This window comes from Pseudorasbora parva, chromosome 5 (genome assembly GCF_024679245.1).
Source record: "Pseudorasbora parva isolate DD20220531a chromosome 5, ASM2467924v1, whole genome shotgun sequence".
NCBI classification, from domain to species: domain Eukaryota; kingdom Metazoa; phylum Chordata; class Actinopteri; order Cypriniformes; family Gobionidae; genus Pseudorasbora; species Pseudorasbora parva.
The window spans coordinates 6552092-6568535 of NC_090176.1; the positions used below are offsets into that span (position 1 = coordinate 6552092).

General features: G+C 40.3%; 1 protein-coding gene across 2 annotated transcripts in view; it reads left to right on the forward strand.

Annotated features, from left to right (window-relative positions):
* Positions 1-16444, forward strand: part of LOC137074996 (disintegrin and metalloproteinase domain-containing protein 23) — an 87676-nt gene that overhangs the window by 63185 nt on the left and 8047 nt on the right. For both annotated transcript variants that reach the window (XM_067443118.1, XM_067443119.1), the window contains exons 20-25: positions 1093-1156; positions 3788-3893; positions 7289-7408; positions 7931-8099; positions 8488-8599; positions 11034-11124. In XM_067443118.1, the coding sequence (XP_067299219.1) occupies positions 1093-1156; positions 3788-3893; positions 7289-7408; positions 7931-8099; positions 8488-8599; positions 11034-11124 (662 nt within the window). The remainder of the gene's footprint in view (positions 1-1092; positions 1157-3787; positions 3894-7288; positions 7409-7930; positions 8100-8487; positions 8600-11033; positions 11125-16444) is intronic.

Genomic DNA, 16444 nt, shown 5'->3' on the forward strand with positions numbered 1-16444 from the left:
AACACAAACATCACACAAATATATAAGAACATTTTGACAAATAAACCTAAAAAAATACCTGCCTAGAGAGGAAAAGAACACTTTGAATGTGTTATATTCACGTTCTTAAGCCGATTGTGTCGGACTGAAGCTCAGTGCAGTGTCTCAGGTATCTCACCAAGCAGACGTGAACATTATATACGCGCCGCGCGCGAGCTCAATCTTGAATCGACTTCTGACAGAAGAGCTGCACGATGAGTGTATAGCACAGGGTGAAATCAGTATGTACATTCACGATTTGAGGGAAATATACATTTAATCGCCGCGGACAGGCGTCAAATGCCGCCGTCGGTGTATATGGGTTCGAATTTTAAAGGCGCGACACGCCCGGTGCGAAGCTCATTGCCCTTAAAGGGGCGATCGCTCAGCGCCGCGACACATCTGTATATCATTTCATGACACCCGCAAAGATTCGACCATGAGATCAGTGGTTGAATCCGGTCCTGCATATCGATGCATCGAATCTTCGACTATTAGGGGTCATCCCTAGTTAAAATAATAAAATAAGATAATATTGTGTGACTCTTGCCACTATAGATGGCCTATAGCTCTAAATGAAGCGAATGAGCTGTTCCGCTGGGTCCTAAAGTCATTTTCTCTTCAGTATGCGTTCAGATACACATTTTTTTTTGGTAAAGTTTTAGCATTTTGAATTTGAAATATGACCATTTTAGGTTTTTCTGTGTGTACTCAATTATTCCTCTTGTTTCATTCAGTCCTATGGGGGTCAAATTGACCTGTGAGGGATGTATATGTTACTTTTTTAAATTCCAAGCACAAAACTCCTCGAATCCAGTCAATTTGTGTGTGTATTCATGGTTCAAGTGTAACAAAAGTCCTAGGGTCTTGGACAACTCGGATTATCAATCATTGCAATTAATTGATAATTAGGCTAAAAAAAATATTTTAACAAATTATTTACACATTTTTAAAATGTACATTAGCCATTGGCAATAGTTAGCATATTTTAGCAGAGCAGACACTGATATTCATCTTTTTGATCGATGTATGTAGGTCTTACTATTAATTAGTGATACTGTGTTGTATTTGCAGGGTCGCTGCTATGCTGGAGAGTGCAAGACGAGAGACAGCCAATGTAAATATGTGTGGGGTCCAAGTGAGTGACTATTTCCTGTCATCATTAACAGACAATCAGAAGACTTAAACCCAGCATATCAACTGTGTCAGAGTTAGTCCTCCCTATACACAATGTACACAAGTTGCATATGGCCCCCAAACCACCAGCTCCTTTGCGCTCAAGAATGATTTAGGGCTGTGTTTTAGTTTCGTTTTTGATTTGGGCATCCCACGTGTATGAAAACATGATGCCGCTTTCCGTTCCTTTCCTTTAAAGCGGTGTGCTATCACCCATATGTAATATTCACATTAGTTGAATCGTGTACGTTGCACATCACGTATAAAACCGTATTTATTGATTTTATACTGCCAAAGAGTTCAACAGATGGCTTTCTTTCTACGCGATCCGAGATGGAGAAACACGGACAGGTACAGGCTACTTTGGGCTTCAGGTGTGCGCTTAAACTGACTAATGCAGGCACAAATACACTATATTGCCAAAAGTTTTGGGCATGCACACTACCTTTACATGCAAATGAACTTCAATGACATCCTATCTGTAGTCGGTCCACCCTTTGCAGCTATAACAGCTTCAGCTCTTCTGGGAAGGCTTTCCTCAAGGTTTAGGAGAGTGTTTATGGGAATTTTTTACCATTCTTCTTGAAGTTTGTTTGTGAGGTCAGGCACTGATGTTGGACGAGAAGGTCTGGCTCTCAGTCTCCGCTCTAATTCATCCCAAAGGTTATCGATCGGGTTAAGCTCAGGACTCTGTGCAGGCCAGTCAAGTTCCTCCACACCAAACTCCTCATCCATGTCTTTATGGACCGACGCTTTGTGCACTGGAGTGCAGTCATGCTGGGACAGGAAGGGGCCGTCCTCAAACTGTTCCCACAAATTTGGGTGCATGAAATTGTCCAAAATGTCTTGGTATACTGAAGCATTAAGAGTTCCTTTCACTGGAACTAAGGGGCCAAGCCCAACCCCTGAAAAACAACCCCACACCATAATCCCCCTTCCACCAAACTTTTGTGAGGTCAGGCACTGACGAGAACGCGTCACCTCTGCTCTAGAGTCCAGTGGCGGCTGCTTTACTCCACTGCATCCACGCTTCGCATTGCTCTTGGTGATGTAAGGCTTGGATGAGCTGCTCGGTCATGGAAACCCACTCCATGAAGCTCTCTACACACTGATCTTGAGCTCATCTGAAGGCCACATGAAGTTTGGAGGTCTGGAGCTATTGACTATATGTTATTAGTAGTAGTCTAAATTATTAATTTCAATCATATATTCATTATCATTCTTACACTGTTGTATTTGTCCTTACTTATTTGTCCTTTGTCCTACTTACTGTTGTAAATTGACAGTGAAACTGCTCTGAATGAACAGATTAAGGGGTTTGGGGTCATTTTGGGTTTTTTATGAACAGTCTGACTGGGAAGTACGGGACCGGCACTGAACTGCGTATCTACCCAATAATAATACTAATACTAAAAATGTAGTATTATGAAATCAACGAGAACAGGATTTTGCATTTTCTTCTCGTTACCTTGCTTCCAACACCAAAGGCAGCCCTTGCTAATTTTGGGAAGGAATTGTAAATAGCTCATCCATCAAGAAATGTGCCAGACCTCTCAGAAGACGACTCATGAATATAAGCGGGACACACCAATTACGTCATCGGTCCAGCCTCAGAGCCTGACGTACTGTAAGTGCTTTGGAACAACCTCTTGTGTCCCACACACCCTTCTTGGGTGGGGATGAAGGAAGAAATGTTCTGTCTTCTCAGCGATTCAATCTCTTTTTTTTGCTTTCTATTAATTACTTTCCTCAACTCTGGTCTCTTCCTCCTGGCGTCACGCCTCCTCTGCACTCTACTTTTTGAAGGAGAAGCATGATTGGCCATGCTCTCCATCTGGCCCTGTCTCCGGTCATCAGACTGGCTTCGGATGGATAAAGTTTTATCCGCCCCTCGGATTGAGCTGTCAATGGAGAGTTTCCAGACCAAACATCTTGATGTGGGTCTGGCTTGTCAGGCTAACACAACACACCATTTGAGGGAAATCTTTTCATAGAAATGAAATTACAAAGAAAAAAATGTATATGCTTGTTTTTATAAATTTAATTAATTAAGTGGCTGGTAGTATACAATTTACTGGTTAATATTGCAGTATACAAACATCACAGACAATGGCAGACAGAGACCGAGACAGCTCTGGCATAATGTCAATAACACTTCTATAAATGACTTGCAGTCTCTTTACAGTTATTAATGTTAACAGCCCAGGCCCTAAAGTGACGAAAAAAGGTATGGTTGGGTACCGATACTGAATTCCAGGTACCAGTACCGATTAAAATGTGAACGCTACCCAACCCTACTCACGCTAATGCCGTCTCCATAGCGTCAATCCAAGACGCAGTGTTGAAGTTCCAGTGTGTTATGAGTGTTATAATTAAATAATATGATAAAAATACAAGCAAGCAGCATACCAGACTGCCTTTACAGCTCAAATAACTGTAAGCCGAAAGCCTTGATCTAATCAAGTTACAAATGGCCATGCTGGTCAGTAGATCTACATACAGTAAACTACCATCAGTCAGACTAGCGTATACATCCTCAAGTGTATTTTCTTTCCTCCCTTGTTTCTCTCCTTTCCTTTCTGTTCTCATACAGAGGCTGCGAGTTCGGAGAAATTCTGTTATGAGAAGCTGAACACAGAGGGCTCGGAGAAGGGCAACTGTGGTCAAGATGGAGACAAATGGATCCAGTGCAGTAAGCAGTGAGTTATAAACCATGGCAAGCATTCTGGGTGTTTGCTTACTGGCCCAAAACTAAAAGATCCCACCTCTCTCTATGATATTATGGTCTGGATATGGCTCAGATGGCAGTGGATTTTCCACCTGTTTTATAGTCTGCCAGGAGAAAATCATATGCTTGCTTAGACACGAAATAACACAACCCTGCGAGTGTTTTGTTGTTATGTGAACATAAAATACTATAATTATACCTGGCAGGTTAAATGTAAAGTTTAGTTAAGCGCTTTACTGCCTTTTCTTGCTAGTTGAACTGATATTTACTCTGCACTGCCATCTGTCGTTTCATATAATAGTGCAACCACAGAAACGAGCCATTGAGAGTGGCACGCGTTGTCTAAAGCCGCCTTTCCACTGCACACGTCATTCGGACACGACTGTCGGAGTTTGCCCCCTAGTGGCAGTCGCACGGAAATGTTATTATGATCGTACACGGCAACATGGGAGAGATCTTGCGGTCTCATTTGTATACTTCTCTAGAATCATATCGCAACCTTTTCATATACGGTAGACAAAAACATGACGACACACTGCCTCTTTTAAATGTTTTTTTTTATTTATTCTCTGATCTGTTCATTCTTCCAACAGCCATAGGACCGGACCAGCCGCCTCAAACTAGTAAACTAGATCACATAAGTTAAACTACTAAGGTGAACTGTGACTCACTCTCACAGACACATACACACACACACACACACGAGCGGCGCAGCGATCGTTACACAAGAGCCAGACAGCAGCCGCTGACCTATCTAATATCAGCACTAAATAACACCGTTTACTCTTATTTACACATTGAATATAATGATTGTGTGTGTGTGTGTGTGTGTTTTAATTACCAGCTGACTCCGACCCATTCGGCAGATTTATTTAGAAAAACATATATTTTAATATTAATCTATTATGCATTTTTAAAAAGGTTGTAAAACAAAATAAAACCTGATAAACAAAAATAATAATAATTCTCAACTTGCGCGCACACTGATTTGATTGGACAACTTTAAAATACATCACATCCGGTCGGCGTGTCGCATACGGTGTAGTCGCTCAAGTTCAAATATTTGAACGCATCCGAAGCTCAAATCGGATCCGTAAATTCCGCATTCGCATATGGTCGGCACCCCACGCAATCCCTGTACGACTCTCCATTGGAAATGAATGACTTCCGGTCCGACGGCGGTCGTTTGTCGTGTGCAGTGGAAAGGCGGCTTTAGACTATCAAGCAAAAGTATAAGCAAGTCGCTCCTGCATTACTTTATAACTTTATTGTCCTAAAAAATTTCAGGCTCCCATTCAGGCATCAGTCCCTCTTCATCTTACAATATAGCTTGATTTCACTGAAGATATGTTTCTACATTACGTAAAAACCTTACAAATGACAAATTAGATCTTAATAGCCTGATCCCTTTTTTAACAGTTTAGCTTTGTAATGCCTGCTACATTTGCATTTGCATGAGGCTGTCAGGTTCTAATACTCTAAAAACTCTGCAGATCATGCTTGTTATTTATCTACGTTCATGTTAAATTAGTTTTTAACCAGCAAAAAAATTGATTTTGTGTGTATAACTCTGCACTGTGAAACTGATGAGTGAAGGGAAGGAGAGAACGGAGAGAAACAGGAAGCAGCTAAACAAATGATTTAAAGGGATAGTTCACCCCAAAAACGAAAATTATCCCATGATTTACTCATCCTCAAGTCATCCTAGGTGCAGCCTATATAACATTCAATTATATTAATAAATGTCCTGGCTCTTCCGAGCTTTATAATGGCAGTGACGGAGTCCATTGAGTTTAAAGCCCAAAAAAGTGCATCCATCCATTATAAACGTGCTCCACACGGCTCCTAGGGGTAATAGAGGCCCTTTGAAGGAAATCGGTGGGCTTGTGTTAGAAAAATATTCATATTTAAAACTTTGTAAAGTAAAATATCTAGCTTCCGGCAGACCGTCTTACAGTATATGTTCGACTTCATACACTGTAAAACATAAAAACCGAAAATGTACTGGTAATTTTCTCCCAGTACATTATCCAGCAATTTTACGGACATTTTCGTTAACCCTTAAAACACAAACTAATGCAACGTGTAATTCAAAATACAGGTAAAACACCTGTAAAAAACAATACGGAAAATTCCTTCATATTTATACAGTACATTGTGCCCTATTTTTACAGACTTTTTTACAGTGCATCAGTTCCGTAAATTGAATAAAAAATAACTAGTTAATCCCATTTTTCTGAAGTTAATTGTGATTAAAGGGGTACTTCAGCGCTGGGAAGATGAATCTGTATTTAAACTGGGTCATCAATGTAGTAGAAATGTGAAATTATTTTTGAATTTGGTGCCTTCTAGACTGAGAAAAGACAGAAAATGTATTTGTCTCATGGGGATGAAAGACTACAATTCCCAGAATGCTTCACTGCCCTGTGAGGCCATTCCCAAAGGCAACTCGATCGTTTTATTGAACACACGTTCAGTATTTAATTGTACTTTCTGAACTCAGTCACTGCAATCCAGTAGCGGTACTGGATTGCAGTGACTGAGTTCAGAAAGTACAATTAAATACTGAACGTGTCTGTTCAATATAACGATCGAGTCGCCGCGTGAGTCTCACAGCAGACTCAGATTAGGAGTCAGATTACATTTATACTCATAAATGAGCTGATAAACTCTCGCGATGAGAGCTGAGGTAATCACGACTACACTCGCGGCATACATTCACAACGCGTGTTCAGTCTGGCGCGTTTCAGTTCATGCCTTTGGAAGCTTAACTTTCATATAAATTAATTTGAGAAGTTAAAACACTTACATTGCTCAGCATCCGTTTAAATTAATGCCTGTAGCTGAGCTGAGCTGTGAGTGTGATCTCCATCCCTCATCCGCGAGTTCAAAACATGCGGAAATGGCTCCCTCTGCTGGCTGTAGTCTTTAGCCTTTGGCCAAACATTCCTCCTATGATGCAAATTGACGATATTTGCGTCACGAGAGGAATTTTTCCAGAAATAAAATGCATAAATCTCTCGTCTCAGGGGGATATAAGAGGGGGGAAAGCACAATCATTCGAATATACTCCAGGGTTTCTACTGATACAAAGCCATATGCTAATCGCTGAAGTATCCCTTTAATCACACCTAGCATCACAAAAATGCATTGTAAAATATATGTATCCCATATCTCTCGCTAACTTTGGTTAGCCAAATTGGTTGCTGAATTTGGTTGGTAAACATACGAAGAAAAACAACAAATAGATAAAAGATGCAACACATGATACATTGTTTCTGATTTTCAGCAGAAGCCGGTGCCATTGGTGTGAATTTGAGTATTTTGTTCTTAATGGTAGTGTCACTGTGATCTCTATATTTGCAGTGATGTGTTTTGCGGGTTCCTGTTGTGCACTAACACTGGCCGAATCCCACGGATTGGAATTATGAAAGGAGAAATCACTCCCATAAACTTCAACCATCAGGGCAGACTGATCGACTGCAGGTGAGGAGCAGAGGCAAATGCATGGTCAGTTCGTTTTGATCATACATGTTAATCTGCACACTGCAAAAAATGCTCTTCTTAGTACAAGTACAAATAAATTTACTAGACCAGTACAAATTATTGTCTTGTTTTGGGATAAAATAACTCTAATAACTCAAGAGAGTTTTATCTTAAAATAAGATAAATAATCTGCCAATGGGGTAAGAAAAATAATCTTGTTTTTGAGTTTGAGTTAAGATTTTTTTTTTTACCCCATTGGCAGATTATTTATCTTATTTTAAGCAAAAACTCTCTTTATTTGAGTTGTTTTCCCCAAAACAAGACAATAACTTTTGCTTGTCTAGTAAATACTTCTTGTTTTAAGAGTTTTTTGATGTTTGGACTAGAAACAGGACACAAATACTAAGTAAGAAAAGCATTTTTTGCAGTGTATATTTCAGTAGCAGCCAAATGCAATGCACCACAGTCTGCCAATATCAGAATGCTCTGATCTGATCACACACACACACACTGTTTTCTCAGCGGTGGTCACGTCTTGCTGGATGATCAAACGGATCATGGTTATGTGGAGGATGGAACTCCATGTGGTCCATCCATGATGTGTCTGGACAGGAAGTGTCTTCCTATTCAGTATCTGAACCTGAGCTCCTGTCCCACCGGACACAACGGACACATCTGCTCCAGTCATGGGGTGAGAACGATCCTCAATACACACACTGAGTACCATGCCGAGGTTTACTGATGTACATTTTCCAAACTCCATTTCTCTTTATATTTAGAAAGTGTTAATATGATGTGTACACTCTCAGAAAAAAAGGTACAGTGCTCTCACGGGGGTGGTACCCTAAGGTAAAAAAGTGAAAAGGTACATCTTTGTACCTAACTCACCCCTAAATGGTACATATTAGTACCTTAAAAGGTATATATCAGTACTTTAAGAGTGCGAATTATCACCTTAAAGGTACATATTAGCACCTTTTCGGTTTTGAACCTTAAGGTACCTCCCCAGTGACATCAATGTACCTTTTTTTCTGACAGTGTATTTTATGCATTGTTTTGGCCATTTTAAATTTGAACAGGTGTGCAATAATGAGGCGTCATGTACATGTGACACCACGTGGGCGGGGACAGACTGTAGCATGCCTGACCCTCCGAAAGAACCGGCCCCTAGTGAAGATGACGAACCCAAGGGTTTGTTGCTTTGCTCTTACACAAACACATACAAAGATGATGGAGCTCAGTCATAAAACACCAGCAGAAGGGTTTTGTGATCGACTTGCACAGAGATGCGTTATATTTGCGCTTCATTAATGAGGCTTTTGAACAGTAATGTACTACTATTATTTCAGTAGTAATTTGAATAATTTAGTTGTCTGCCCACTGCAGTGAATATATGCATTTTAAATATACTAGTCAATACAGGACACAATCCCTAACATCATCATGCACAAAAAATAGAGACAAGCGCCACCCAGTGGACAGGAAAGAGTAAATCAGAGACCAGAGAGAGGGAAACTACACTCTTAGAGAAGTCCATAAAATAAGGCACACTGTCAAGATGAATGAATTTTTCAAATCGTTTTACACATATTTTGAATTACACAAGGCATTAAAGAAAATTTCTGTAAATTTAAGAACATTACCAGTACATTTTCTTCAGTTTTTTCTGTTATTACAGCAAGGCAGGGTCATTTCGGGCAGACATAGGAATACCGCCGTTCAAAGATTAGAAATTAAAACTTTTATTCAGCAAGGATGCATTCAATTAATCAAAAGTGACTATAAAGACATGTATAATGTTACAAAGAATTATATTTTAAATAAATGCTGTTCTTCTGAACTTTCTATTCATCAAAATATCCAGAAAAATAATGTGTTTCCACAGAAATATGAAGCAGCAATAATAGGAAATGTTACAAAAAATAAACTTTGATCAGAGGAAGAAATTACATTTAAAATGATATTCAATTGGAAAACAACTATTTGAATTTGTAATAATATTTTATAGTATTACTGCTTTTACTGTATTTCGATCAAATAAATGCAGCCTTGGTGAGCAGAAGAGACTCCTTTCAAAAGCATTTAAAAACCTTCCCGACCCCAAACTTTTGAACAGTGATCATCAGGGAACGAACAAGCATAAACAGGAAGTCCAAAAGGTAAAAAAACAAAAAACATAATCAAATTATTCTCTATCAATATTCAAAGTGCAAACAGAGAGCAAAACAGAGTCCAGAGCTAAGAGGTGGTTACAGCTACACAGCTCAGCCTAAGATAGATCTGATAATGGGAGACAGGCTATCGTATGTCGCCTAATTTGTGCGAATTAGAGCGCTTGTGTTTATTTTCGCTTTAATTTGCGTGCTCTGTGTAGGGATCGGCAGTGCTGAGCACACATTTTAGATTATATGACATTAATCAGACCATCGCTCTGTTGTGCACGAATCTTGAGCCATGGTCCTGTCAATCATTTCACCTTACTCTTGTCATGTGATCTCGAAATGATTCCTTCAGATCAGACGCAATCACACAATAGTGCAATAGTTTACAACTGAAGCGACCGTTTTCCAACTCAATTAAATGGCTTTTTAAAAAAAGCTAAATGCATGTCATTTAAACGTAGTGGTGGCATATTCTATGCTAACTTCACCCTCACGCTCCATCATGGAGATATCGACAAGATATTCACTTGATGAGAAATCTCGTCACATTTTAATCTCACGAGGTCTCGTAGCACGAGATCTCGTCACACCCTAAAAAGTAGCCACCTAATTAGGTACTTAGTTGAGAAAAATGAACAGTCATTGACAAAGGGTGTTACAAGGAAGCAAGCAAGGCAGGACAAAGCGAGTTTTGTGATCCTGCGCACCTGTGAACGCTGCTCACGTGCTCAGTCGAATGATTGGAATAATAAGAATCATAAATGAATAAAATCATATTTAATTTATTAATAAGAAAAAATAGGAAATAAGTTAATAAAATGCTGCAAATTGAACCTATATAAAGTTAATTACTGCCGCAATAACGACTTATTTCAAATGTTTACGTGTTTTTTTTTCTCTTTCTCTTTTGAGCGGTGATGAAAGATTATTCTTGTAAATGCTTTCCAGCATTTCAGTAATAAAAGTGAAGGCTATCTTTAAAATGCATCCAAATTACAGGGACATGCAACGATACGGTGCTCTGCAGGGGTCAAAAAGGATATAAACAGTTCATTTTGAATCAATCTTTTCTTGAAAACTCAGAGATGTGGATTCAGACGGTAGTTAAATCACCACAGGACCTTGGTGTTTTTTCTAAAAACAGTCTGTAATTCGGCCAGGGATTTTTACGCAGGTGGTGGGAGAAAAAACACTGACATTCTGGATTCAGACGGCAATAAAATCACAGACTGTAAATGATGAAAATGCCTTACGACCCCACAAGAAACAATTACTGTCCGAATAGGGCTATTGACAGGAAAAGATTGTTATTAGGGCTGACCGGAAAGATTGACATAACAAACAGCAAACATAGTATAACAATGCTGGCTCTTTTAAAGACACCATCTGTTTTGCTGGAACAGATATTTGGAGTTCTACCGAATCCAAGCTCATGTCCCGTCTTCTCACACTTGCCCAAACAGGTCCTAGTGCCACCAATCTCATCATAGGGTCCATCGCAGGGGCCATCCTGGTGGCAGCTATAGTCCTGGGTGGCACGGGCTGGGGGTTTAAGTAAGCACCAGTCTGCATGTCTCTTCACTCCAGACAACAGCTTACACTTACACAGGTTGGGTTTCTGCTGCAGACGCTGTACCAGGAGAGAAACGCTCTGCAGATGCCAACAGAGTGAACAACTGAGGGCAAATAACACAAAACTCTGGCATTAAAACCAGGTTTAAATTTCACTGCAGCAGAACCTCAAACCAGCTTGTAGGACCCAGCTGAAATCCTGACCTGCATGTTAAAATGACACACGACTTCAATTGTCATTTACCATCCACAAGCCTCACAAACTGGCATTCACCATCCAAGCTAGGGAGGCTGAATCTACATGGTGCAGAAAATGTCTTGATTGATGTTGTTTAGAATCAGCTGAAACTAACAGCGTTAAAACATTCAGACTACAATTAAATGTGCAATTAAATGAAGCTACAGTCATGACAGATATATCACATTAGAAACTGTTTCTACGGTCCACTATGCATAACCAGTCCACCATATTGAAACAGTCAAAGCCAGTCGGTGAGCACTTGAGCAAGTTGATTGTGAGTCTGCAACCTAGTTATTCACATGAATCCGTGTTTATAGCCGCAATAGGCTTTAGCAGCTGATTTTCACAGAATTTAGTTTATCATTTATGTTAAAGGATTCTGCATATTATTGATCATCAGAAAACCCTACAGGCAATTACTCTAGGCTTCGAATGAAAGCAGTGAGCACCTCAGGTTACATATGTAAGAAGGCAACGAGATGGCGCATCATGGTTTGACGCTATTGGAATGCTTTGTGTGGTACGTCATTGAAACCATAAATCTACGTCATACCAGTGTGTCGCCAGATTATATTGTCTGAAGAAGATGCACAGGCAAGGTGGAGGGTGTGGCAGCCCAAAGCAGCATCTCATTCCCCTCTAAGGAAACCGGTTTACATACATAACCTGAGACATTCCCTTTCAAATGGATGAAACGTGACCGGAAGATAGACCTCAGCCATCTGGAACTATGCCAGAAACAAGACACCAGAGGATGCCTCCAAACAGAAGCTGCTTCTAAAGGTATGTGGCTAGCTGAGATGGTGGCCATATATACCTTTAGTGTACAAACCTAAAGTGTACAAAAGTTGGGACACTGTACAAATTCTCAATAAAAAAAGGAATGCAATAATTTATAAATCTCATAAATGTATATTTTATTCATAATATAATAAAGAAAATATCACATGTTTTTAAGTAAGCCAAATATTGGCTCATTTTGGATTTCATCAGAGCTACACATTCCAAAAAAGTTGGGACAGGTAGCAATAAGTTAAATGTACATGTAAGGAAAAGCTGGAGGACCAATTTGCAACTTATTAGGTCAATTGGCAACATGATTGGGTATAAAAAAGAGCCTCTTAGAGTGGCAGTGTCTCTCAGAAGTCAAGATGGGCAGAGGATCACCAATTCCCCAATGCTGCGGCGAAAAATAGTGGAGCAATATCAGAAAAATTGCAAAGAAGTTTTGAAGTAATCATCTACAGTGCATAATATCATCCAAAGATTCAGAGAATCTGGAGCAATCTCTGTGCATAAGGGTCAAGGCCGGAAAACCAAACTGGATGCCCGTGATCTTCAGCCCTTAGACGGCACTGCATCACATACAGGAATGATACTGTAATGGAGATCACAACATGGGCTCAGACGACTTCCAGAAAACATTGCCAGTGAACACAATCCACCGTGCCATTTGCCGTAGCTGGCTAAAACTCTTACGGTCAAAAAAGAAGCCATATCTATACATGTTGCAGAAGCGCAGGCGTTTTCCTTGAGCCATGTCTAATTTAAAATGGACCGTGCATTTGGCGCATCATAAAGAGGAAGATGCGACAAAGAAGACCTAAGACAGTTGAGCAACTAGAAGCCGGTATTAGACAAGAATGGGACAACATTCCTATTCCTAAACTTGAGCAACTTGTCTCCTCAGTCCCCAGACGTTTGCAGACTGTTATAAAAAGAAGAGAGGATGCCACACAGGGGTAAACATGGCCTTGTCCCAACTTTTTTGAGATGTGTTGATGCCATACAATTTAAAATCAACTTATTTTTCCCTTATAATTATACAATTTCACAGTTTAAATATTTGATATTTGTCATCTATGTTGTATTCTGAATAAAACATTGAAACTTCCACATCATTGCATTCTGTTTTTATTCACAATTTGTACAGTGTCCCAACCTTTTTGGAATCGTTTGTAGACGGGGTCAAACCCGTTGATAGTTGCTCTTGATGGAACTGCAGCACTGAAACGACCGGGCAGTTGACTAGGTCAGAGTTCTGCTGCTCGCACCATGATATGAAAAGTCATGGATGGGGCTCTAGAACTGAAAATTGACTCAGCAACCTCAGTTGAGGGACCAGAATCTTTAAGCTGGGACTCTTCAAGGGCCAGATCCAAAGTTTTTAGATATCCAGCCTGGTGTGGTCCCTTGCACTTGAGACACAAGATCTTTCAGAATGAAATTTTTTAATGTAATGCCGTCCAGGAGAGATATCAGGTCTGCAAACCATACTTGGGATGGATTAAAGTGGACTCTGTCCTGGAGCACCCTTGCTAGAATCCCCGGAAGCAGAACCATTGGAGGAAAAGCATAGAGACAAGCCCTTGGCCATGTCTGTACCATGGCATTCAGGCCCCAAAGGGGCTGGAGAGGTGAGGGCGAACCAGAAGGGACAGTGGGTCATCTCCTCAGAGGCGAACAGTTTCACTTCCGCTCATGCATACCTCTGCCATATGTACACCACTACTTCTGGATGGAGGCATCATTCCCTGGGCCTCAGCCCCTGCCTCGACATGATATCTGCCCCTAAGTTTGCATGTATGTAAACTGCTGTTAGTGCCTTAAACGTCTCCTGTGTCCAGAGAAGAATCTGCTGCAACTGCCTGAAAAGAGAATACAACGCAGACCACCCTAGTGATTTACGTAAGAGACTACAGATGTGTTGTCTGTGCGGACCAACACATGATAGCCCCTCAGGGGTGGGAGGAAGTGTTTCAAGTCCAAAAACACAAATCTTTACCCTATACTGCTAGAGATGCATCCGTTGTTAAAGTCTTGTGACTGCCACACACCCCAAGAGCCTGGCTCTTGTTCTGGAACCGTAACTTCTTCCAAAGTCATAGAGCACGTATGGAGTGCTCTATGAATTTGATGACCAAATTTTCATTTTTGAGTGCATTGTTCCTTTAAGTGATGAAGTGTGCTGGTAAGTAATGGAGGAGTGTTGTGAGATCATGATAATCCTTACACTCTCTTTCAGTCTTGTGTAAACTCAAGAGGAGAGCAGGGTATCGGCCTTTGTGAAATGACATGTGCGCTTCACCTGGTCTGCAGGACCACATCCAGAAATGCTGGCATTTCATCTTTCGCACATTATCCCATCTGCATGGGGCTGTCCGGGAAATGCATCATTTTGGAAGGGCGTTCACACTGACAGCGAATCACCACGTGTGCTGAGGTTTACTGCTACTGTAGATGTTTCTACTCGACTGCATTGTGTCAACTGTAGGTGGATCATGTTCAATTTACTCCTTTTCATAGTTGGGTCAGTGACATGCCGCTCTTTTTTTATTTGGAATATCAATTTATATCATTAGTGCAACCAACATGCAGAAAGAAAAAAAAACAGGAACTGATATCAGTAATGGCTACGTCACATGTGCACCAATAATGGGATTATTTCCTATACACAGTAAGATGTTTACATGACACGAGCAAACCTCTTCACTCACGTTTACATGCAGTTTTCATATTTCTGATTATTCGCTAATAATTATGGTTATTTTACCGCCATTATTTTCAAACTCTACAACATAAATTATGTTTCTGGTCACTGTTGTAATCTGCGTCAAATGCAAAACACATATGGACGTATTGGATTTTATCTGTGATGTGCCTAAAATGTCTTAATTTCGACTAGGGCTGGGCGATATGGCCAAAATTTCATATCCCGATAACGATATAGCAATTTTTCTGTTAATTCAGTTTATTAATAGTCTATACAAAATTGCAATGTGGAAATGCAGTTTGAAATTATATACAAAACAAATAAAGGTAGTATGGACTACATTTTTTATTTGATTTAGAACCTTTTTTTTCAAGCAAGACTGTTGGTTAAGTTAACACCTGCCAAGGGATGTTAACCGATGACCGATGGTTGACCGTATCAACGTAACCGATCAAAGTTGTCGGTTAAAAAAAAAAAGTGATCTCTAAATTAGGCTATTATACAGTGGACTAAACACAACTACAATTAGCCGTCTCATTCCAAAATCTTTTTGTGTGAAGTGAACATATCCCTCGCACTCAATTTTTTTATTATTGAGTTTGTACTTAATAAACCAATAAAAACATTTGACGCGAGGTCACAGCGTTTGGGTTTGCGTGCTCACAAGGTTTGCAGAAAGTAAACCGGCTAAAACACTGGAGGTTAGAGTCAGGGCAGACGACAGTATGAAGCGTCATTTCGCTTAAGATGGGCTTACTTTTGGAAATATATTACATCTACTTTCAGTGGCAACACATAAGGTGTTGATCGTCTTTCTTTATTATTGTTAGCACTACCTCGAACTAAAGCGGCGTCTCTTCAGAGCTGTCATTTTCTTAAATAAGCCGCGGCAATGTTTCAAATGAGCTTCTAACGCCAGACAAATGCTTTTATTTTCAACGCGATCACCTTGTACCTAAACGATTTCGAAACTAAGGAGCCATTGTGCTCAGATTACAAACAAGCTCCACGGCGGCGCGTTTGCGGGAATCGTGTTTCACGCTGTGGGGGATTTAAAAAAGTGACGCGGCAGCGCTAGGACAGTGTGTGTGTGAGCGGGAGCGCGGCTGTTATTTCAAATAGCGCAGCATATTTTAAACTAATCGGTTAAAGGGTTACTTCAGCGATTAGCATATGGCTTTGTATCAGTAGAAAACCTGGAGTATATTCAAATGATTGTGCTTTCCCCCCTCATATCTCCCTGAGACAAGAGATTTATGCCTTTTATTTCTGGAAAAATTCCTCCTATGATGCAAATTGACGATTTTTGCATCATAGGAGGAATGTTTGCCCAAAGGCTAAAGACTACAGCCAGCAGAGGGAGCCATTTCCGCATGTTTTGAATCCGCGCATGAGGGATGGGAGATCACACTCAGAGCTCAGCTCAGCTACAGGCACTCATTTAAACGGAGCTATGGTGTGCAATGTAAGTCTTTTAACTTCTCAAATTAATTTCTATGAAAGTTAAGCTTGTAAAGGCATGAACTGAAAAGCGCCAGACTGAACTCGCGTTGTGAATGTATGCCGCG